The following is a 24,475-nucleotide window of genomic DNA, read 5'->3' as shown; positions in this document are numbered from 1 at the left end:
CAGGGGTTCAGTTCCATATTTTAAATTTTTCTGGAGCTCCTCTCTTTTTCCCAGCATTTAAAATGACTATTCACACCAGAATGTGTTTTTAGGTGCGGTTCAGGTCAAGTGATTGCAGACACCCTTCACACCAGCACACCTGACAAACCAATCGATCCAGGCCTGCGCTGGGCGAGGCGAACACACACAGGTGTTTAAAAGCAAATGAGAGGCTTAATGCCTGACCAGCCAGTCTCCTGTGATCATCCCAAGATCCAAAGCCTCTCCTAGTTTTCACTGCGGCCAAGCAGTCAGTTACTGAGACGGATTACCTCTTTTGACAGATGGCAGCAGTTAAAAATTGATGGGCTCAGTAATTAGCATAATCCATGTGCCTGCTCCTGCAGCACCAGGGCACTTCCGAAAACTGGGTGAAATGGAACAAGTAGTTTCAAAGGGATCAGCGATCCGGAGTACCACTCACCCCTGATGATGATGGAGGGACCAGGAGCAGGGCGACAGGGCTATCCTGCCACCCAAAGACAAGTGTCAGATGATGTGAAATTCCAGTTCCCCAGTGTAGACAACAGGATCGCAGGTCACGGCTTTATAACCAGCCTGACAGTCCATCTCTAATCACCAGCTTAATAGGTCGGCTGTGGAGCTTTTCCCTCCCGAGCAGAAACAGCGTTTCCTCCTCTCTACCTGTTGTTTTCCAGCCCGCTCAGCTCCTCGCAGGGGGACTGCGATGAAAGCAATGCAGCGATTCACGCAACAGCAAACGAGACGGCAGGTTTCGATGCCCTTAAGTGTCCAGAGCCCTTCTTTTTAGCAACACTTTAGCAAGCGATGCTCCTTCCTTGACCGGTGGTTTGCGTTGATGATAACCTACATCTTGCTTTTTGTAAGCGGTTAAGTATTTCAGTACACAATAGTAAAAAAAGCCCTGGAATACCAGAGATCCTGGCCCTTTTTGCATGAAAGATGCTATACAGCACAGAAGAGAGATTGCCGTTTTCCCACGTGAACACCTGGGTATCCAAGCACAATTCCAGCTGTCCCATGTCGAGCTACGCCAGATCACAGATTTGTTTTTCTGCCGCTCACTTCACAATTCGGAGAAACCAGACGGGTGGGGGGGAGATAAAAACCAGTTTTCCCCCACCCAGCTACTTCCCTCCTTTGCTTCGCAAAAAGCAGGCCATGAAAAAGAGCCACTGGGTAGTTGCCCAGAGAGACCAGGCGCAGCGTACTGTCCGCCACTTGCCAGCCTGGCGGAAGTCAGAGCGACAAGGCACGAGGGGGGCACAGGGGGGCTCAGCGAGGGCCCGGTCCCAAGACTCCCACCTTGGCGTCCCAGCAGAGGAGAAGTAGTGAGCTGCCGAGCCTTAGTGCTGACTCCTGGCTCAATCTGGGGAAGGCTGGGTAATGTCTCAACCCTCAGGAGCTGCCAGTTTCCCACAGGGCAGGGGGGGATGTGGGGGCCACTGGCGCGAGGGCAAGGCCTTGCCCCCGGGGTCACAGCCATAAATAGCGAGACTTGCGGTGGGAGTAAAAAGCTTGGAAGAATTCAACGCTGGCATTCTGAGCACGTGAATTAAGGCTGCCTTTAAAGGTCAGCCGGCGTCACGAATGCTTGCAGTCGGCACTCGGTTGGGCCGCAGGGCGGCCAGGAAGCGCCCTTCTGCTGCCATGCTTCTGTTCACCAACAGGGGAGGGGCCGAAACCTGGACTGCTACTGCAGGGGGCACCAAAGGACTGCCCAGATCAGGCAGGGCATCCTCGTCTCGCTGCTCGTTGGCGCCCCCCTCTGGCCTGGCCAGGCAGCCGCAGGGCCAGGGCTAAGAAGAGGCAGCGGACACGGCTCCCGTCTGCTCCAGCTGGACACTCAGGATTAGAGCCAGAGGGAAAAGATAACTGGAGATTCTAATTGAATACCTTTGTCTACAAATAAAACGCCTGTTGTAGTGTTCGTTTGCTTTGCAGACGCAAATTACAGAGGGGGGTTCACGCGTCACATGCCTTGGGGTTTGAAGGGAACGGAGACTCTGTCCTGTGGGACCCACTCCATCAGCCACTGCTCCGCACATTAGCGTGAACCTACTCCCGGGCCTTCGCCTCATCCTGCGTCGTTAGTTTTCAAAGACAAACCAGAACACACGCTCCTCCGCCAAGGCAATTAACCCAAACGCACCTCAATCAATCCCGAGACAAGACGAGCGATCTGCCGGGGGCCTTAGGTGAGATCGATTGAACGTCTCCCGGAGCCGTGCGGCTGCCTGCGAGTCTCCGGCACGTCCCTCTCGCCCCCCCTCCTCCTCCTCCTCATGCCACGGATGAGTCGCTTGCACAATTTCGGCAGGAAGGTGAAGGCAATCCGGCTTAGTGGGAACTGCCCATTACAGCGCCGCCTGACAAAATGGGCTAATTTCACAGACCCGCGAGCAGACAAAGCCCTTCAGCACTCAGGGACTCTCAATTACACACCGGCTGGAATTAAAATAAAGAGCAAGAATTCGCCCGCCACTTGCAGTTCTGGGGCAAAGTTGCCCATGGAAACCAGCGGTGGTACGCTGGTATATGGCCGTGCAGAGTGCAGCATGTGTTACCTGCCCGCTCTGCATCAGCGCTTGCACTCTGACTGCTCTTCCGCCCCCTTTACTCCCCCGCCATCAAAGGACAGGGCCGGCTTTCGCGCGCGGACGCTTACAGCAGGTGGAAACAGCCACCACAGTGGAAACCAGCAAGGCGGTAACCCGGTTAACGATCACAAAAGCAAAAATAAAAAAAAATAATCTGTGATTCTTAAAGGAAATGCAGCAGGTCTCAAAATGAGACAGCATGAGTTGCACTTTTTACATATTACTATGAGTATTTTACTAAAAGCCTCTACTTTTGAAATCTATTTAAAATTAGTTATCAATGCAGCGTATTTTCTGATAAGAAGAAACCAAGGCTGTCATTAAGCAAATCTTTAAATTACACTTACAGGACAGAATCTTTAGCAGCGCGAATAAACTTGTTCAAGATAAACCTTACCGGAAAATGTACTAGAGTAGCTACTACACTCTACCAAAACAATCCCAGCTGACTCCTTGTCTTTAACATCATCTATCCCTCGCTACTTATTCACACGCATACAGTAAAAGACTGGACAACAAAACAACTGTATCAGGATCAAATCGAAATGGCTCAGGGTTTCAGCGGATCTGTTTCTGCATTAAAGAGCAAAAACGAGAGACACGAGGAAGATCAACGCAAAATATTCACTGCTGTGCGGAAGTCTTAAACATCAGCTCAACAAAGCAACCCATCTAAAACAGGTATCCCTAATAACCACGAAACGCTTTAAAAAAAACATCAATGCTGCTCTACACAATAAACATTAGCAGCATTTTGCTAAAGCCTCCACCCACCATCAGATTGACTAGGAGCTAAAGCACCTAGTTAGGTATCTCACATCTTCAGATTTAAGCAATTTAATTAACTGCAAACGTATTCAAATTATTCTGAAGAGAGCTGATCAGGTAATCATTGCTGTGTCAACTGAAGTCAGACTCTGATCCATGAATGAAGTTATATTAAATAATCGATTCCTGACACGTTACGGCAGTTTAATTGTCAATCCCCCATGTGTATGCAGCTACCACAGCATTAACATTTCAGACGCCACTGTCAGCTCTCACACAAAGACGTTTTTTTTTCCCAAAGAGCACATGACAAATCGCGAGACCATTTCAAACGAATCTTCTCTTCATTTGTTCGTGCAAACTCTAACCGCAACAATCTCATGATCTCAGTCTTTTTTCACTGTCAGGTAAGTCCGCGGACAAAGACAGATGCGAGGAAGGAGGCCACCATTCGTTTTCCTGTTGGATGTGAAGTGGCACATCGATATTTCACAGGGGACTGCAGCAAGAACACAGAGTTTGTTTTTTAAATGTTAAACCATTTGACCATCTTGGGTCTAAACTGACCCTGGGCCATTTGACAGCTTCACACAGAGAACACCAGCAGAGCTGGCGCAGACGGGAGAGAGTCACCAGATCCTGGGTTCTTTTCGGTCCTATAAAAGCATCCAGGATTCTGATCCAGGCATCCAGGATTCTGATCCAACAGGGACCATTTATTTAACGGCTGGGGCTCCCTCATGCACGAAGGCCTTGCTCAGAGAGCAGGATGAGCACCCTGACATCGCTGCCTCCAGACCTGGGCGGCAACACTGAGGACACTGGTCAGCACCACTGGAGTGATGCAAACTCGCAGCCGGCCACCCTGTCTTGCTTATGACTGACCAGAGGCTACTCGTATTGCCGAGTCCAGCCTCTGGGCATGCACTATGTCCAGATAGCCTCAGATCCCTTGCATCAGTCTCAGTGTAGGGCTCTTGCATGTGTTCTGCGATCCTCAACAGGAGCATTCGCCATGGTCCTGTACGTACAGGGATCTGACGTCCCTGGCCCATGGTGCAGCGGTTTTCATAGCACAATCTCTTGCGTCCGCCCAGCAACTTCACAGCAGGATTACACTGAAATGTAACTGGTGGGCTTTGCAGTCAGCACTAAAAGCTCTTGATGTGAATCAAATGATCTGGTGCTAGCTGGATAAAAGTAGGTGGGGAAGGAGATCCTCATTGTGTCTACACCTGTGGGGCTCGGCAGTCTCAGTGGGAGCCGGTTCACTGCTCTCTGCTGAGAGTCACCGTTCACATTCTGGAGAACGAAAGACAGACCCCTGACACTATGAGCCAAGCGCGACACATAGAGATAGAAACCAAAGCTACTTCATCAGATAGCAGGAGTTCTTTAAGCACAGAAATGTACCCAATCTTCTCTCCCTCGTGTATTAACTGTGCAGAAGTGTTGGCTCCTGTATTATGTATCCGTGAATTATTCCTCCCAAATGTCCAAATTCAAGGCTGGCGCAAGATCATGCAGTAACTGTGCCCTTCAGTCCTGGAAAGACCTGTCAATTAAAGTCACCTCAGACATCACCATTTCTCATTCCAGCACCACAACTTCAAAGGGCTTGTGTTGTCGCCTAATCAAACAGAGCTGCTTTTACACACTTTTTTAAAACATGCCCACTTTCCTACATGCTGCCTGTATAAACTGCCTTTCCTGGAAAGCCCCTGTGGGTAAAAGCCGTACCAAACAAAGCAAAACAAAGGCCGAGTTAAAAAAAGTAAATCTGCTTTCAAACAATACACGGCCGCGCGTTAGAGACAACTTTTTACAGCAGCTGGTTATGTTTTCCTTTGTCCTTCTAATCCTTTAAGTCTGTCAGGTCTTCACGTTCGTTTTCAGTGAAAAACTGATTTAATGGCGCCAGAGCTCCCACATACTAGAGCAACTTTGTGCATCTAGTGCCTCTGAAACCTGCCATCGGTTTCACAGCGGACTCTGGATCCTTTCAGTCCCTTCAGAATGCTCTGCCGGCCAGCGTGATGGGAGAGAACGCAGCAGACTTGAGGCATGAAGCAGGGGATCGCTGCATTGAAGGAGAGCAGCCATCTCTCTCTTTGATGCGACTAATCGTCATGACTTCAGCCAGTACGGCAAAATTAGCCTCGTGTGAACTCTCTCCGTCAGCCCTGGACGAAGCAGAGCTCTTGAAAATAACACTGCGGAGCACAACGCGGCAAACCGTTGTGAAGTTCGGGGGGGGCAAGGCTAACTGCTGGTAATCACAGCTCAGCAGATCAACGAGGAGGAACAAAGATGCGTGCAAGAGTGTCAAAGAGCGTGCAGGCAGCAAAGAACTCTTAGTGCTACAAAGCGCAGTGCTCGTTCTGTGTGGAGCTCCAGACCATCTCCTGGGCGCTACGCGGGAATCACACCAAGGGCAGGTGGCAGGACGCGCCCCTTTCGACAAGAGCCCGGCCGTCGGAAGGACCAGGAGGCTGCGGTTCGGCGCCCGCACTGCCGGTTCACCGGTGCCTCCGTTCCAGCGCGCGCTGGGTCAGATTTCCACTACAGCTCAGACCGTCCCGTGCACAGAACCAGGCGGTAACGTGTCCCACGGGCCCAATGATCAAGGCAAAAACACGGCATCTGCGATCCCGTCAGGAGGAAGGAAGGCGGAGTGGGCAGGAATCGCTCTGGAAACGGCAGGGAAGGCAGGACCGCTGCCCCTTCCAGGATGACGCACTCCGGACGACTTCCTCCGCGTGATGATCAGATCACTTTATTGGCCATATGCAATTTCTTGTATTAATATTTTGTCCTTTCACTCTCCATGAGACACGCAGACAGGGAGAGAAGCTTGGGGTCAGAGTGCAGGGTCAGCCATTTATACGGCACCCCTGGAGAACTTGGGGTGAAGGGCCTTGCTCAGGGGCCCAACGGAGTAGGATTCCTCTGCCGGCTGTGCGGGATATGAACCGGCAACCTTCCAGCCACAGACGCAGATCCTTAGCCCCAGAGCCACTGCGCGCAGGAGCAGGAGCGGTTCTGGGGCTCCGAAGGCCAACGACAGGCCAGGCCTGCTATGTGTTCCTGTTCTTCATCTTGAACCCACAAAAAAGGAAGAGTCTGGATCGACCGACACCACGCCCTGAGTAACACGCCGCTCTGTCCTCTGCAGGAGCTCCAAGGCCCCCTTATCCGAAACAGGAGTCGGCTCAGGGGGGTATCTGGCATAATCGCAGCAGCACAGGGGTACAGTGCATGCACAGCAAGGCACTTCCGAAAGAAGCAGTTCAAGTAGGGAGCTGCGTCAGCATGCATGGGGTGCAAAGGAACAAGGAAAAGGTTTATGCTGAAAAGAGAAGAAAGGAAACACAATGTGGGACCTTCGTCGGGTGTGATCGCTGCATAGAGGAGATCACACCCGAAGAAGGCTCCACAGCCAAAACGTTGCGTTTCCTTTCTTCTCTTTACAGCATGGAATAATCCTATTACTCGCTCGCTTCCGAAAGAATGTGTTCATCAGAACAGAGGAAAGAGGAGCCATTCAGCTCATCTGGCCTGTCTGGAAGCAAGTAGTTAATTGATCACAGGACGCTTCTGTGGAACGTGGGGACAGTTTTCTGCTCTCATTCAAATCCACTGTTTTGAAGCACTTTCTGGGGTTTTTGTTTCAAACTGTTTTTCACGAGGTCCAGCTTTACTTGAGGGGCCCCAAGCTCAGCTCTGGTTTTTGCTAATCAAGTGCATAATTATGGTAACTCGGACCAGGCACTGAGACGCTTTCTCAGTGTCGCTAATAAAGTGAACACTTGGGAGCAATCAACTGTGAACGAATGGAGGAAACATCCTCCTTGCATCTAAACTGAGAAAGGAATGAGGTTAATTGCTTAATTGACCGCTCTGGTCTGCATAAACACCAAAGGACACAGGAGCCCTGAAGGAACCGATTCGGAAAACCCAGCTTTCTATCCTTAATAAAACATTCTTTCAATACAGAAATCCCCTCAGACACCACAGTCATAAATTCTGAAACAAAATCTATTTTTGTGTCGACTGCCCCTTTTCAGAAACCCCTGCCATCACTTCGATGGGAGAGGCAGGGAGCTCACTCAGAACCTACAGTAAGAGAATAAGGGGTGTGTGCCCTTTATACACAGCACCCCACAGTTTGAGAGACACCTCCTGTGTGAAGAATGCTTGTTGGAGAAACAATTATTGATCAAGGTGGACAGTTTATTGATATATATATATAAAAGGGTTCACAGAAAGAACACCGGCTGTTTCATTTTCCATTATTCACGTTACCTTTACTTGACACGACAGGTCAACATTGTTAAGCCATAACCCACCACAAATAATGTGAAGTTTAGGATTTCTTACCACACATGTATGTACAATAAGAAAACAAAGTTAGCGGCACCTCATATTTACTACGTCGCAAAGCTGTAAAACGATGGCTTCCAAAGCAAAACGCTACAAAATATGGAAAACGCAGACTCATTGTTCAGGTTGAACTCTTGTCATTCCACTCCGACTGATAAACACCGTGAGTCCTACAGCTGCCTCGTCCTGAAGCCTGCACTGGCAGACCCCGGAGCAGCGGGTTACCCGACTGTAATACAGCACTTCCGCCCGCCCGGTGAGCCCCTTCATCGCCGCTGAGCTCGGACGTGCCGGGTCTGCCCGCGGACTGTCAAAACAGGGGGCAACGCCGGGATATTTCGGGGGGCGCAGGGGTCATGCCGCTTATACACACAGGAAGGGCACTACGGTGTAATAGGAGGCAACACCCCCGGTCAGGGGGCTCCAACTACAGCAGCTCAGGGGCACCGGACTCTAACGTGAGAGCCCCCCGCTCCCCGCTACAAATCGGCGGGCGAACACCCTGCCGCCCCGGCCAGAGAGCCGGCTGCGACCTGGCGTGAACGCCTGTGTTGTGTCTGCTCGCCCCGTCCCATGTGATTCAGCTGGTGGGTGGGACAGTCTGACCCAGGCCGGCCTAAAAAAAAACAGGAGAAGGAGTTCGGGTGGGGGGTAAACCCCCAGGCAAGGCTGGCAGTCTGCGGGCTCGGCCGGGACCGGACCAGCGGAGAGGAGAGGACGCGTCAGCCGCGGCTCCCGCGCATCGGCCTCTCGCGCCGAGCGAGACGGCTGCCCCGAGCGCACGCCAGGCGGAAGGCACGCGATCGCACGAGAGCTCGCAGTCCGGCGCGGCGCGCGCGGCTCGCGGCTCGGGCTCGGGCTCGGGCTCATGGGGGATCCGTCCTCACCTCTCCTCTACAGCGAGCTTCTCATTCCTGCGCCCGTGCAGGCCGGCCTCTCCCTCTCCCTCCTGCCTCTTCTGCTCCGTCTTTTGTCCTCTGCTTCGCCCCCTCTCTCCCACTCGCACTCGTGGCTCTTCAGTCAGACGAGCGAGTCCCCCCCGATCGCCCTTCTCTCTCTCCCCATTTCCAGCAGCCTTCTCTCGCCGCCTGCCTCTCTCGCTCTCCCCGGCTCCTCCTCCTATTCGCCGACCGCCGCGGACGCTCCTCCTGCCGGGGTCACCACGGAGAGACGCGCCGCCGGCGGCCGGTCTCGCAGCGCCCCCCAGCGCCGGGATCGCTCGCCTGCAGTGACGCAGCGCGTCTAGTGAGCGAGGGCCCCCCTCTCACGCCCAGGGATTCATTGACTGGCTCGGCGGCGGCGGCTGGCAGACTCTGTGGCCCGAGTACACCCCCTCCCCCCGCCGCGAGTCTGGTGAACACGCTGCAGCAGGAGGAAAAAATAATTCATTCAAGCGGAGTGATTAAAAAGCTGGGGCAACAGGCGCCAAGACCGTGTTGTTTTTTTTTTTTAACCGAATAACACCGTGCCCCAGCCAGCCCCAGCCCCCTCGTCCCTTCTCCACACAAGACTTCATTCCGTGACTGAAGCGCACCTGCGGCTGTGTGTACCCGAGGGGCGCTCCACGGCCTGCTTTGATTCAAACATGGCGAAGTGCTATTTCACACTGCGAGGGAGCCCTTCGTTTAACGTGGCTGGGGGAACAAGGGTGAACGTCAATCCACGCCGCGCCACCTGTGCACCAGGGACCCGAGCGGCTTTTCCTCTGAACGTCGCGCTTCGAGGCACGACCCCGCACAGAAACTACCGCCTCTCTGCGGGGAAGGAGCGAGGTTTCGTGTGTCCCCCGACATCAATGCCCAGCTCACGTCACAACCTCAACACGCGTGACGAGGAGGCTTAACCTGACGGATTCAGAGCAAGATTTGTGCTGCAACAGAATTACCGTAAATATCGGTGTATTATACAATTGAATTTGAATTAATACGGCGCTACCGTTTCATCGGACACTTAATCGCGCTAGCCTTTTTCGTGGGATTCAGAACCCATACGAGAACGCAGGACGATTAACCATCCATATTTTTTCATTATGAAAAAATCCGTATTTTAGTCGCGCGTATTCATCTCGAAGGAAAGTGGATAGGATTAAATAGTAATCACGAAGTACAAAGATAAGAGTTCCTATGTTCAAAACGTTTAACTTTGTCGTTTTCTAAAAACCCAGGAATAATTACTAATATAACCACCGCCCGTATAGATCAAAAACGTTTCTTAATGGCTTAGATGAAAAACCACAGCACACCACCACCAACAATAACACTATATAATAATTGCTACTTCGATGCAGTGCCTATCGGGGACATCTGGAAATAGAGGCGGTACAAAGCGTGTGTTTCAGCCTTGCCTGGCAACAAGCTCCCAGCGGCGGATATCGGCCCTGCGGGTACCTGCAGAGCTCCGGGTCCCGCTGAACTCGCGCGAAACACGTGGGGTGCACCCCAAGTGCGTCTCGACTCTCACGACTTTCTTCAGCGCCAGTCCCCTCCGGAGCCGCGACCTCCAAGAGCTCCGTGTTTTGTAGATGCGGGAGTTTGTGAACGCTTTGTGCCACTTCCAGACATTTGTTCGTCGACATTGCTAGTTAGGCAAGCTAGTTGCGTCATTTTTCAGTCCTTTTTTTGGCTTTCAGATATATTTCCAAACCTATCTAAAGTAAAATAACACTTTGCTGAGATCCGTGAACTGAATAACATGCATTAAATACTTCACTACATATATATTTAAAACAGTTGTATGTTCTTTTTAGATGAAGATTGAAACGTAATTACCGCGCCATCGTAGGGATGCATTTTAAACATGAAACTTTGTTTCTCTCAGCTAAACGTGGTGTTTGGCCATTGCGCCATCTTGTGTTGTAGATGTTGAATTTCACGAATCCATTTCCTCACCATCTGTTGTTCATCTCAGGGGCACGTATCTCGTGCTGCAGCTCAGTTTAGCTCAGGGTCTGTCAGCCTTGGTACTTTTAGCCCACTGCGAGTCTTTACTCCAGAGAGTCTTCGATTGGCGAAGTCTTTTCAGCGCCCCAGTCTTGACATGGAAAGAAAGCCCTCAGGCTATTTCTTATATTCTAGACTGAAGAAACACCCGCATCTCTTTCCTTGCAGACGTCGCCTCAGGAGTGTCCGAGTGGGCCCAGTGTCTTCTTGATTCTAGTGGATCCCAGTGTTTTGAGATCTACTTTTTTATTCCAGTGGATCTGTGTTTTGAGATCCACTTTTGGATTCCAGTGGATCTCAGTGTTTTGAGATCCACTTTTGGATTCCAGTGGATCTCAGTGTTTTGAGATCTACTTTTTATTCCAGTGGATCTGTGTTTTGAGATCCACTTTTGGATTCCAGTGGATCTCAGTGTTTTGAGATCTGCCTCCTGATTCCAGTGGATCCCTGTGTTTTGAGATCCACCCGATCTCAGATACACAATTCGAAGAGGTTCGAGCAAGGAGGTGTGTCAGCTGCAAAGGAAGAAATAAATGCCCATTTTGCAGTGAACAGTATAAGAAAAGAAGTGTTTTGGCTGGTGAGCCTTCTTCAGGTGTGGGGCCTTCTCTAAACTGAATGAAAGCATACTTGTTCCCTCGTGCCCAACGCTGACACGGCTCTCTGCTCAAACCTATCTTTTCCTTTACTTGTGCCTAGACAATTTGAACACTTCTCACCAGGATCTGTTTTATAGGTAACTCCCTTTAATGAAGCATATGAGCATTTGCATTGTCTCCCACTTTAGATAAATCTGTGGGAGAATAATTCTTAGGTAAATGAGTGACTAATTTGGAATAAGAACTCGATGATGCCATCCCAGTGAGTGTGTCTTCCCATCCTGCCTTGCGCCCGTCTCCTGCCAAAATAGGCTCCAGCTCCCCTCGGCCCTTTACTGGATAAAGAGGTTGGGAAATGGATGGATGTAACCAGACAACCCCGGTCTCCCACATCTGGAGTCTGACACATCTGGATAACTGGTATTACCATCTGCTCCTCCCGGTTGCCTCCTTTCCTCCTGTGTCATTGTCAGCAGCTTCTCTGCGAGCGCCGGCGCTGTGCTGTCACTGAATATCTGCTCCAAACCCTCCAGGTAGGACTCCGATGTGTACACCGGCCTGTCTTCCCCTATCCAAATTCCAACCTCCTCCCCGAGAGCACCTTTCCACGGAAGGACAGCAAAGGCCTGGGATTGGCCATTGATGGCCGGATCCCAAATTTGACTTAAAATCTGGGTCCTAAATGTAAAAAATGTTGGGAAAATGCCTGACTTTCCCAATTCGTTTAATTAAGGCAGAGGACAAAGACCCAGAACTATCCCAAATGTCCTGATGTATGTTTCAGAATATAGATTGGCCTGTATATCAAAATAGAGGCCTCACATGAATCCCTGAAACTTTGAGCCATCACATAAAGCTTCTTAAAAATATTCTTACCTAGGAGCTAATAGAAAATAAAGGGACCACAATGGGTTATTTATCCATAATTACGTGATTTTCAGTGCAATGCTTTGGTTATATACTGTATCTAAAATAGGGTTTGTCTGGATAATTCCTGAGCTAGGACGCCTAGATTAAATGAACAAAGAACACAGGAGAAATGAACAGCATAACCTGTAGTGCGCGCGTACAGCACCAGATGATTAACAGACCTTTTGCAGACAGAAAGTGAGCGGTGCATTGGGCGTGTGCCGCTGGAGCAACAGCGTCTGTATCTGGAGCGGCTGTGTTTCTCTGCGGCTCTGCAGCGAGTTTATGACATCTGTCAGACCTCATGGCTCTCACCTGATTGGCCGACCCGCTCTTCTGTTGCCATGGTAGCACACGGCTTGTGATGGAGCCTGGGATGTTGCTGGCTCCATATTGGCCGCTGAGTACAAGAGCGATTGAAGGGCTGGCGGAGAGGGTGGGAAGAAGAGAGAGAAGGGAAAGCAGAAAATAGCGAGAGAGAATGATTTTAACGCGGTTTTTTTTTTCCTGCACTGAAAGTTGCTTTTGCAAATCCGTTACGCAGTGGCTCACAAAGGAGAGCTCGCATTTACAGATCAACAAGGCAGTTTAACTGTCTTAGACGTCAGAGCTGGAAGTACAGGAAGAGCCGCGGCCGATGCGTACCGTGTTCCGCTGCCTTGAGCCCTCTCCCCAAACTCCCCCAAAGCTGTGCTCACCCTGCGTGAACGGGGGTGAACTGCTGTAATTTTTCATGTGGTGGATAAAAAAAAAGTCATCATGCTACGGAATTTATGTAAATCGCTGCGAAAGAAACAATATGTCAAACTTTTAAGTAGTGTATTAGGGATACAAGCGATCCGTTTCAGTGGGTATCGGGTTCAATGACGCGGCTGAGAAGCTCATTCCAGACTCCCACAATCCTTCCATCTTGTTTCCACTTTTGCCGGTTCATATGCCACTGTTCATTGGACATAAGTCTGAGGTGTAGACTCTGTAAGCGGCCTTGAGGATTTTTCTATACTCATTTGAAAATTATCCCCTTCTGTAGGCATTAGCCATAATAATAGAGCTGTCAAATCTGGCTTCTCTTGCAGTATGACTGCAAGAATGAAATGAAAGCTACACGCTGCAGGAGACTCGAGCACAGGAGCCAAACCTCACGTGTGTACGGGTGTATTAACAAGGTGAATGGCCGAAAAAGAGCCACTGCTCGTTTCCTAAATACAGGCCTCTTTAGTGGAAAACCAGACCTTTAATTTGCCCCACTGCTTTCTCATAATGTATAAAACTGAAAAAATAAAATAAATGAAGACTAAACACGGATTTTGTGAGATAAATCATCAAGGACGCAGTGCGTAAAAAGGCTTAAAAAGCAAGCGACTATGCGTTGTGGAGCTTTACTTGTATAAACCAGAAGTACCACTAGGTGTCATTACAAACCAATCCAAAGGCAACACGAAATACAAATAGAGCACTTGAAATGTGTTTAATTACAGCAGTCTGTACTGTCGCTGGAAAATATAAATAACATATAAAACAATATCGGCAAACGTTTGCATAGAATTAAAACATGACTGAATACAGTTTTTCACATTGCCAAAAACATTAGATTTCCAAACCCTTTTTTTTGTTTAAAAAAAGTTCCCTTGAGAAAGATTAGATTTTTGTGAGTATTGCACTTTTTTCCAACGTTTTCTTTTCCTACAGAAATGTAATCTTCAACCGTTACAACCTTAAAAAAGAACAACAAATTCCACTTTCCTCAATCTATACAACATTAGAATGCCTACATTTTGGCCATAAATCAACACACTGATTTTAATAAAAAGCTGCTCCTTGTCTGTCCTACCAGTCACCCTGATAAGGATATAGTGCTCCAGGCTGCTTCTGTGGCCTTGTTGAAGTGTGACAAGAGAGTGATGGTGGCGAACAGACACTCAGACAGCAAGAGGGCTGGCGCATGAATTCACACAACATCGATGTGCTCCATCAAGACCGGGCAAACTGACCTACCCCTCTTTTCTGAGGCAGTCCCTGCAGAAGATCACTTGAGTCCTTCCCGTCTGTCTGCAGTGTCCCTGAAGTGGTCATGGTCCACAGCCTGAGTTCTGTCTCATTTTCTTCTGAAGGTGCCAGAACCCTTTGTCTCATTCTCAAGAGAGAGGTATTGGATAAATACCCCGGTAACAGAACGTGTTTCCTAATTTTCTAGTTTCCTAAATTTTCAAACATTAGGCAGTACAATACTAAAGAGGTTGAGGTTTATGTGGATAGAGGTAGGGTAAGATTAGGGTTATGGTCTTTAATGCACACCTACTGTAAGACATCTGCAAGGATGTAGTTATTCCCCTTTAACGGGGGACATTTTCTAAAGGAAATGCATTTTCATCCTGAATCAGTGAATTGAAGATGTTTCTTGTAAGAGAGACCCATTCTTGTGCACTCCCGAATTCAAGACCTGCGGTTCTCAAGAAATGACGTTGTACAGCAGGCGACCAGAGGGAGCAGGCGTTCTTTGCATTGTCTCCAGAAATGCGGCCGGTTTTTGCCCGTCTCTAGATGGATGTCTGACGCAGCTCTTTCTGAGAGCGCTGTCAGCTCCCAGGTGTTGCTGTTTGGCAACATGAGGGCTTGATCTCTCAGGAATCCCGAACACAGCCTCTACGAGCACTTTCACAAAAGCAGAGATTTACTAGCTATCAATAAAATCCCAAAGCAGAGGAGGATATTAAAACACACACATTTTCTTCGCTTGTCGCCTTCTTCACGGACATGTAATCACATTTCCAGCGTTGAGAGGCCACCTCAATGACAACTCTTTGTCCTTCTAACCAACCTGTTTCTAACAAAGCATCAGTTCAGCGTCCCGTACTGGAACCTCTGCCTGTTCTCCGTACAGACCCCATACATACCAGACGAGCAGTCAAAACCAAAAGAAGCACATGTGGGGTTTCTTTTTTCAAAAACTGTAACATTTCATCAACTCTGGTAGTGTGTGTCAAAGAATAGATGTTCAAAACTAACCAGCGCCAGCTTCATTAGGCGTTTTATGAAATCTGTGCGTATCTGTGGAAGTCAGAAGGGGTTCAGATAGGTAGTCAGTACAGCACCGGAGGAAAGAAACCTCGAGAGGCGGGCCCTCCCTGAATATTCAGAACCATCCCAACGGCTGGCAAGATGCACTTGGCCGGTTTCTCTCGTCTTGCCCATGACGTGTTTTTAAAGGCCACTTGTGGGAAAACGAGACGGATCCACTCCCAGCTCCCCTTCCCCTCCGTTGTTCTGCATCGTCAAGAACAGGCATCTTCGCAACAGAGAGAAGAGGAACTCGAGGGACCCAGCGGGTATTTCTACCCCGCCGAAGAACAGGGTGTCAGTGCCCCAGTGTCAGGAATGTCTCATTGCCGTCCCGTTTCGAGTCTCGAGAGGGGCGTGTGGGGACGCAGGGGCGCCGGCTAAGACTGGCGAGCGTGGAGCCGGATCCACTGCAGTCCTTGTCTGGTGTACTGCACGATGTGCGCCATGCTGCTGTGCAGAGTCAGGGGTCCGATCAGCGTGTTCAGGTAGTTAAAGAACTCTGGAAGACAGACAGGTGGCCGAATGAGCCTGTGCTAAAGAACAGACCAGGCTTCCCAACAGTTTTCACTGACAGGCTGCAAGCCCAAGGTATATAATTCCAGAAAACAAACAAAGCTAAACTCCTGCTGAAGTTCCCAAAACCGAAAACAAAACAGTTTGTTCTTCTTAAATTTGCCCCACACAGTGTTTTATGGGTATGACTATTAAACAGCTCTTGCGATTCAGGGCGCTGAGGTGCAGAACCTTGAGCATACAGAGGAAATAACCACCCGCATATCAAGTGGATGTGTGTAGTCAGGATAGATTTGTTACCTCAAATTAAAAACCCTTAAATTGAACAGTGGTTGTTTGCTAAAAAGAAGATGATGCTTAATTTTCACTAGGGCACTATTAAGGTAAATATATTGTTATACCAAAAATAATGACATCTTAAAGATTTCCCATTTGCACTATATCTTAATTTTACTGTGCTTATTTGCTAATTACCCCCATTTGCAAATTTGCTGGCTGCCCTCTGTTGATTCATAGATCTTCCTAATTTGCTCATACTCCTTGCAAGAAGTCAGTAATGAGGATCAGCAATCCTGACCATCTGGGCAGGGCAGCCTTTGGCTGACAACAGTAATATAAATCAACAGTGCGATTCTGCTTTGTTTTTTACATGGTGGTTTGTTTCAGTTTAGAGGTAACATGTCCAGTCAGTCCGGTCCAACTGGGGCCAGTCGGCGCCTGCATTCGCACAAAGTCAAGGTTAGCCTCCACTAACTGCTTTTTCACCCTCAAACAGGTCTGCCTCTCAAGAGTTGTAAAATTCCAAATTGCTATAACACATATATTAAAATGAAATAAGACTCTCCTAGAACTACATTGTTGGGCTGAAGCCTTTAAACCTCTACAGTTAGTGTGCCCTCAGCTCCCTCAGTCCCTTCCTGACAAATCTTTAAAGCCCCCTGTGCTCACAGCCCTAGTAGCCAGAGCTCAGCCTTGGCCCACGTGTGCACACGTCTGTCTGGGGAAAAACGGCGCTGCAGGGCTCTGACCTCTGTTCTCCTTGGCCAGGTTGTCTGCCACCTCCCAGTATTCGTAGCTGTAGAGGACGCTGTTGGTGATGTTGAGGTGGTTTGCTGCCATCTGGTGGATGCGCTGGGGGATGCTGATGAGGGAGTTGGCGGCGCTGCTGCCCTGGGAGCCCTGGGAGCCGAAGGGGGAGGGCGAGGGGGACAGTGGGGAGGGGGCGCCCACACTCCTGCTGACAGAGAACAGAGTGGGGGCAGCCCCTCAGCTCACTGTGCTGGTCGGCGCCGAGACGGTGGAGACGCCCCTGCACGGCCAGCCGCGTGGGAACCGGACTCACGCCGGAGATGGGCACAAGGGCAGTAGCGGCAGGAGCCAGCATCTTCCCATGGTGCCCTGCGGCTGGAACAGGGTGCTGCAGACGTATTAGTACAAGTGTACGTCGTCCTGCTGTCCTCGTTTACATGTGCGACATTCGACTGTTTTCAGTGATGCTGCGATACACCGATTGTCAATCTGCGTGTCTGTTTTAGCTTGGTTTGTTTTTGGCCTTAGGGTTCCCGTCTAACAGCAATTCGTAATTTGTATTGTATTGTTCTGCGATCTCTCACCAGTTCCTGGGGCTGGTGATATCAACAATACGCCCCCCCTTCTTAAAATTAGGAATGATTTTGGTGTTTTGCGGTGTTAGGACTCTGCTTGTGAAATGAAAGTACACCCTCACACACCCCTCTCCATTCTCTTCTGCTGTACTGGTGTTGGACAGTTTCTTGAGAAGTCTATTAAATGAATCCACTGGATGAACAGCCTCAAAACTAGGACAAGGGACATGTTGAAATGCTGTGCATGGTCACAGCCATACTGCCTTACTGAGGATAGGACTGAGCTCTGATATCCTTCCCCACACAATTCCTTACATTTATCAGTAATATTTAAATGTTTATTTAGATGTTTTTGCTGGATGGAGATATTTAACCTTACAACCTGTCTTTGTCATCTCTACCTATTGTGGTTACAGGATGCCTTAAGTCCTCAAAGCTGGAGTTTTACAAATATTGCCTTCCCACGCACTGTACATCATTATCCCTCTGGGCAAACATCAGGTAAACTGAAATGAATAACTTGGCTAATTAGCTCACTGTTTGACCCAGGAGGTGGTACTGTATGGTCTTGGTTGGCTTAATCATCTCTCTATGGCTGAATTCAATAAGCATTTAGTTGGAGCAAAACCAAACCAAGTGGTTTGATTTGTACTATAACCTGACAAGAGCACATAGGTCCAAAAGACACAAAACAGGCATAACAATACATTTCCAAGGATTCTTCTGAATATCCGTGAGAAACTACACAATCTCTGTCTGTCTGGGTATCTATTGATAAACATTGCTTAACAATCTGTAATATGTTAATAGTTTTTTTTTATAAATGAGGCTTAATGATTTCATGTTTTCTTTACAAATTCACATTCTTGAAATGAATAATTTACATTACATATATTCTATAATGAATGATGCTATATGATTTCTGAGTTTTTAGTTTTCGTCTGTTGTCTTTCTCAGTTGAAATTATATGTGGATCTGCTCTTGTGTGGCTTTGTCAGGTCGGAGTTTCAAACATGCAAGAAGATGTATGTCACAGGAAAGCCTCCGAATACTAAGAAAGTGAACGCTACCCAGAGTGAATGGCAACCTTACTTTCCACTCCACGGAGAAGGCGTGTGCACAGCTTTGGGGGAGTTCTGTGGGAAGAAAGCAAAACCAGGTCAGAACAAAACGCGATTCCAGATTACCAGAACAAAGCAATTCCTGCATACCTGGCCAGAACCTAATGCAGAAAAATCGAGAATATTATTAATAAAGGTCCAGAGTGAAAAAGTATTAGAATACTGTGATAAAATTTTATCATAAAAGAAATGCACAAGACACATATTTGTAAACAAATTACATTAATTTGAGCTCCATGTCTTGTGAGATTCTTACAAGGTTAACTGGTTGACAGTGAGGAGCGCTGTCCCATAGACAACAAGAGTACGCCGCATTGGCGATTTTACACTGTGGGAACACACTAAATGCCCTGAAGCGTCCGTGACCCGACGGTGCACGTTTCCATGGGCACTCAGGGATGTACCTTGAAGTAGTCGAGAAGAGCCTTGGAGTATCTCATGGCATGGTCCTTCTTCAGGCGAAACATCCTCCAGTACAACAGAGCAAGGCAACGAAAACTGGGAAACACAGGGCATGAACAGGCACTCATGAGTACCTGAAGACCATACTGTATATCACTGACTGTTCACTGTTAGGAACACAGAACTCTGTGTCAGATAAAAGCCCTCAACTTTTAAACTGATATCCGGTGGTGTTATAGACAGTTATACTTACAGGGTTGGTGCTGTTTGAGAGACAGTAATATTTACAGGGTTGGGGCTGTGTGTGAGACAGTAATATTTACAGGGTTGGGGCTGTGTGTGAGACAGTAATATTTACAGGGTTAGTGCTGTGTGTGTGAGACAGTAATATTTACAGGGTTGGTGCTGTTTGAGAGACAGTAATATTTACAGGGTTGGGGCTGTGTGTGAGACAGTAATATTTACAGGGTTGATGCTGTGTGTGAGACAGTAATATTTACAGGGTTGGGGCTGTGTGTGAGACAGTAATATTTACAGGGTTGATGCTGTGTGTGTGAGACAGTAATATTTACAGGGTTGGGGCTGTGTGTGTGAGACAGTAATATTTACAGGGTTGGGGCTGTGTGAGACAGTAATATTTACAGGGTTGGGGCTGTGTGTGAGACAGTAATATTTACAGGGTTGGGGCTGTGTGTGAGACAGTAATATTTACTGGGTTGGGGCTGTGTGTGAGACAGTAATATTTGCAGGGTTGGGGCTGTGTGTGAGACAGTAATATTTACAGGGTTGGGGCTGTGTGTGAGACAGTAATATTTACAGGGTTGATGCTGTGTGTGTGAGACAGTAATATTTACAGGGTTGGGGCTGTGTGTGAGACAGTAATATTTACAGGGTTGGGGCTGTGTGTGAGACAGTAATATTTACAGGGTTGGGGCTGTGTGTGAGACAGTAATATTTACAGGGTTGGGGCTGTGTGTGAGACAGTAATATTTACAGGGTTGGGGCTGTGTGTGTGAGACAGTAATATTTACAGGGTTGGGGCTGTGTGTGTGAGACAGTAATATTTACAGGGTTGGGGCTGTGTGTGAGACAGTAATATTTACAGGGTTGGGGCTGTGTGTGAGACAGTAATATTTACAGGGTTGGGGCTGTGTGTGAGACAGTAATATTTACAGGGTTGGGGCTGTGTGTGAGACAGTAATATTTACAGGGTTGGTGCTGTGTGTGAGACTAATATTTACAGGGTTGGGGCTGTGTGTGAGACAGTAATATTTACAGGGTTGGGGCTGTGTGTGTGAGACAGTAATATTTACAGGGTTGGGGCTGTGTGTGAGACAGTAATATTCACAGGGTTGGGGCTGTGTGTGTGAGACAGTAATATTTACAGGGTTGGGGCTGTGTGTGTGAGACAGTAATATTTACAGGGTTGGGGCTGTGTGTGAGACAGTAATATTTACAGGGTTGGGGCTGTGTGTGAGACAGTAATATTTACAGGGTTGGGGCTGTGTGTGAGACAGTAATATTTACAGGGTTGGGGCTGTGTGTGTGAGACAGTAATATTTACAGGGTTGGTGCTATGTGTGAGACAGTAATATTTACAGGGTTGGTGCTGTGTGTGAGACAGTAATATTTACAGGGTTGGGGCTGTGTGTGAGACAGTAATATTTACAGGGTTGGGGCTGTGTGTGAGACAGTAATATTTACAGGGTTGGGGCTGTGTGTGAGACAGTAATATTTACAGGGTTGGGGCTGTGAGGGTGAGGTGTCTAGGGTGTCTTAATATTTCGGTGAAGTGGGGGTTCTAGCACCTCCTAGTATTCACTTTTGACCACTAGGGCCAATTGCTCATTCCTGCTGAAATAATTCATGAGAAGGATCAAGAGACAGAATCAATGAAGAGGTTTTAAATGATTATTACTCTATGAAGTGCTTTAAGGTAGTCATCTCAGGGGCCAGCTATAGATGATTTAGGATTCAGCCTATTAACAGAAATAATTGAAAGGGCTGAAGATTTGCCTGCAGGGAGATAGAAGGTGCAATAGAGTATGAACTGGCACTTAGTGTCCAATGAGATGGGTTTCACTTCATATATAATTCAGCTGTTTTAGTCCAGTACAGATTGCTGTTGTATTCATGAGCAACAGATCAATTTTAAATTTCGGACAACATTACTACTATAGGAACAGTTTGCAGCCTACGGATGCTGACGCAGCTACCCACCTGAATTACTACTATATATTACTTTAAGGCACCATGGCTCTATGATTTTTGTTTGGGAAACACAGGAGGAAGAGAAAGATCTGTCTCACTCACCACAGCACAGCCAGTTGTTTGTCCTCCTGGCTGGCCTCCGGTCCCGAATGGCTCTTCAGCCTCATGGCGTACCTGCGAAAGACAGGAGAGCCCGCTGCCTGAGGGCACGTGACAGATCCAAGGTCTGAGCTCCAAGAAGCTCACGACTGTCCAGGTGAAGCTCCGGAGGCTCTAGGTTACACTTTGTGAAGGCTCACACCAACAGACTTTACAGCTCCCATTAATGGCTAGTAATTCCTTCCTCAACAAACCACTAATGATACCCAGGTGAGAGCATGCATTTCTCACATCATCACTCATAATTAATAATTAAGAAATTGACATCCAGTGAGTCCATTTAGAATTAATGAGTAAGAAGCTTTTTGGTGGCCTGTCGTGGCAGATCTCTTGCATCTGCAGTTTTGCCATCCACAGGGAATTAACTCTCCCTCCTCCGTCACAGGATTTTCCTGTAAATGTGTAAATGTGTTTGGTCGCTTAACACTTTCACCATGGTTTTCTGTATTTGGGAGGATAGCTACAAATCCTCAGCTCTCCTCCAGCCTAGACGAGAATCACATAAAAGGCGGCTGGCACTGAAAGCACTACGATCTGTGAAGAACGGTCAGACCGCAGAGCCGCTTAGTGGCTTCCCATGATGCAAGAGGGCTGGTCCTGACATCAAGAGAGTGTCGCTCTCTCGTTGACACATGCGGACGGATGGGCGACTAACCGGATGAGGTCCACGGTCTCGGAATACATGGTGTACGGGGACTTGGCCTCCAGGGGGCCTTCTTCCATGGCCTTCCCGCACATCATGAACGACAGGGCGGCGTCCACGTAGTTCACAGCCTTCCCGAACCTGTCCACCTGCAGGGGAACACCCACGCACAGAGTGATGGGGCCCGGGCTCGAACCCGTGTTCAGGCGAGTCCCTAAACCAGTACATCTTTTTTAATAGTGAGGGGGGTTTCTCATTGTGCTGCTACACACCTTTTCTATTGTTATATAGGGAAACGATTTTCATCCAGAGCTGGACAGGAACAGCCTCTTATCTTTCTCATTGCCTTCATTGTTATAACATATACTGTACGCCAACACGCGGCACATTGTTTTGTATGCTGTGCACCCTGTTTGTTGCTGTTTTTTGCTATTATAAGAATGCCCTTCCTTACCTACTCATGCAGCATACATCATTTCTCAGGGCTGCCTGGACATTGGATGAAGTTAGAACAGAGGGGGATGGTTTTAGAATCGTGCCACAATGTTTAACCAGTGGATGACCAGTCCCTATTTAGGGCTGGCTTTAAAGTCCTCGTGAGATCCAATGGTGCTGTTACTCGACTTTGAGATTTCAAGCAGGGGTTTGTGGGCCCTGGGCCTTGACGAAGGGATAGATCTACACAACATCAGGTCCCCTCAGGGTTTGGTAAGGCAGCTAAATTCCATGGCTAGTTAAACCAAGCGTGAACAAAAATTGACCTCAGTCTCCTTGTGTATTGGAAACTAATTATTCACTGTTTAGGCAGGGGTTAATTCCTAGCTGAATAACACGATGTTTAAGATGTTTAAGAAGATTCCATTCCCGAGTTTTCTGCATCTTCTGCTTTTCAGAAGGTAATTAACCCCTACCTGTTCCTTTTGGAAGCTGACACCTCTGGCTCTTCAAAGGTCTCTTCGAAAATCCTGTGGCAGCTGCCAATCAAACTGATTTCTATAAACCATAATGACTTGTAATCTCAGCCTCTGCCTCCCAAACCACAGTGGAAGTAACCCGTTTGGAAATTCTGTTGTGAACTCAGACACATACGCTTAAAGAAGAGGGGGGAGACACACATACTGTTATTTAATACTACACCACTGAAATGGGGTCTTACTTAGAAGCTAATTGATCCAAGGATGTCATATGGGCATTTCCTGAAATAAATCAGTGTGTGGGCTTCAAAAGCATGGCTGCTAAAGCTCTTAATTAATAATAATTGCTTACACTTATATAGTGGTCACATGCGACCCCTTCTGGCAGGACTGGCTCATGGCCTCAGTATAGCACCCCTGATTACAGACACACCGATAGGACAGGATGCCTGCCTTTAGCAGTTGCAGTGCACTGCAACACTTATGTACTGGTTGGGGATGAGAAATATCCCAAGAAAATGCCTTTGTTTGTAAAATGATCAACAAAGACGCTCCACAAAAATAAAACCTACGGGGAGGGTGCTGGCTGTAGACTGCCAGTAATTACACGGGCCACAGGGATAACAGGGGTGGTTATGACGTTTTTCCATATCCTTTGGCTCCATGGGAAATGGATGTGGGTTTTTGACGGACCTGTGTTACTACAAGAAAAGCATTGTTTTTAAACCAGGGGCATGAATCCCAGTCTGTTCACATCCTCCCTATCCATTTTTGGAATCGAGCTTAATTATGGAGGGTGGCACTGCACATCTTTTATTAATGAACCCAGCCACTAATTAGTATCCTGAGATCTGCCCTACTCACCATGGCATCTGCTCTGTGCTTCATCCTCTTAGCTTCTTGCATGTAATATTCAGCGTGGTGTGATCTAAAGTCGCAAAGAGAGGCAGAAGCACATACAGGAACATGAGCACCTGGTCCAGACTCCAATGACGTGTTTGCAGTTTTAAAGGGCACATTTGTACAGAGTGCTAAGCATGCAGCTGATCATCTCTCCCTCAACTGGTTTGCTTCTCATTGAAAGCAGATCTGTTCATTATTCTTTAGGTCTATAAATTCCGAGTGAGCTGGAAGAGAGGTCAAGCAGCAAAACACGAATCCGTTCGGCTTAAAAATGATCCGCGGTTATTTTATCTGGGATCAAAAATACCAGTTCAAGAGATAATCAATTAACCCTAAAGAGAAGATTATTTCAGCCAATTTCTCTCCCCTTGTTCTGATGTCCTGCACTTTGCAGAACCCATGTTATTTTATAGCAGAGGGACCTTAGCACAGTGATAATACAAATGCAGCACAATTTCAGGACATACATCCTGGCCTTGTACATAGTCCAGGGCCTGACACAGCTTGGAATTTGGCTGATAATTTCTATCACTCCTGCAGAGGTACTTTTTTGGGGAGATAGCTTAGTTTGAAAAGGGGTTCTGGAAATAATTTGAGTACATACAGTAGTGCGAAATAATTCCAGTTTACTGAAGAACAACTTGTTTGCCACAGGGAGTACAAGTGTGACAGAACTATCAATTCTGAGTATGAAATAAATGAAATAAATGTTTTTTAATCCACGTG

At 47.9% G+C, this 24,475-nt stretch overlaps 2 protein-coding genes across 7 annotated transcripts in view; both read right to left on the bottom strand.

Annotated features, from left to right (window-relative positions):
* The window catches only part of rev1 (REV1 DNA directed polymerase), a 55,868-nt gene extending 45,690 nt beyond the window's left edge, over positions 1-10,178 (bottom strand). The window contains exons 1-2 of one of the 4 annotated variants that reach the window (XM_069178880.1): positions 9,307-9,539; positions 8,660-9,134 (exon numbers count right to left, since the gene is read on the bottom strand). The gene's annotated coding sequence lies outside the window, so the exon portion shown is untranslated. Of the gene's footprint in view, positions 1-7,769; positions 8,565-8,659; positions 9,184-9,306; positions 9,540-10,159 lie in introns of those variants that run through there. The other 3 variants (XM_069178884.1, XM_069178881.1, XM_069178883.1) reach the window with 3 other exon arrangements.
* Positions 10,179-13,631: 3,453 nt separating this feature from the next.
* Positions 13,632-24,475, bottom strand: part of aff3 (AF4/FMR2 family, member 3) — a 46,143-nt gene continuing 35,299 nt past the window's right edge. Inside the window, exons 13-19 of one of the 3 annotated variants that reach the window (XM_069179054.1) lie at positions 23,711-23,774; positions 21,945-22,081; positions 21,233-21,304; positions 18,922-19,015; positions 18,489-18,532; positions 16,821-17,026; positions 13,632-15,778 (exon numbers count right to left, since the gene is read on the bottom strand). In XM_069179054.1, coding sequence (XP_069035155.1) covers positions 15,657-15,778; positions 16,821-17,026; positions 18,489-18,532; positions 18,922-19,015; positions 21,233-21,304; positions 21,945-22,081; positions 23,711-23,774 — 739 coding nt within the window. In that variant the 3' untranslated portion in view covers positions 13,632-15,656. Of the gene's footprint in view, positions 15,779-16,820; positions 17,030-18,488; positions 18,533-18,921; positions 19,016-21,232; positions 21,305-21,944; positions 22,082-23,710; positions 23,775-24,475 lie in introns of all 3 variants that reach the window. The other 2 variants (XM_069179053.1, XM_015363360.2) reach the window with 2 other exon arrangements.

Source organism: Lepisosteus oculatus, chromosome 15 (genome assembly GCF_040954835.1).
Source record: "Lepisosteus oculatus isolate fLepOcu1 chromosome 15, fLepOcu1.hap2, whole genome shotgun sequence".
Taxonomy (NCBI): domain Eukaryota; kingdom Metazoa; phylum Chordata; class Actinopteri; order Semionotiformes; family Lepisosteidae; genus Lepisosteus; species Lepisosteus oculatus.
The sequence above is the reverse complement of the archived record's forward strand: the minus strand, read 5'-3'. Positions and strand labels throughout refer to the sequence as shown.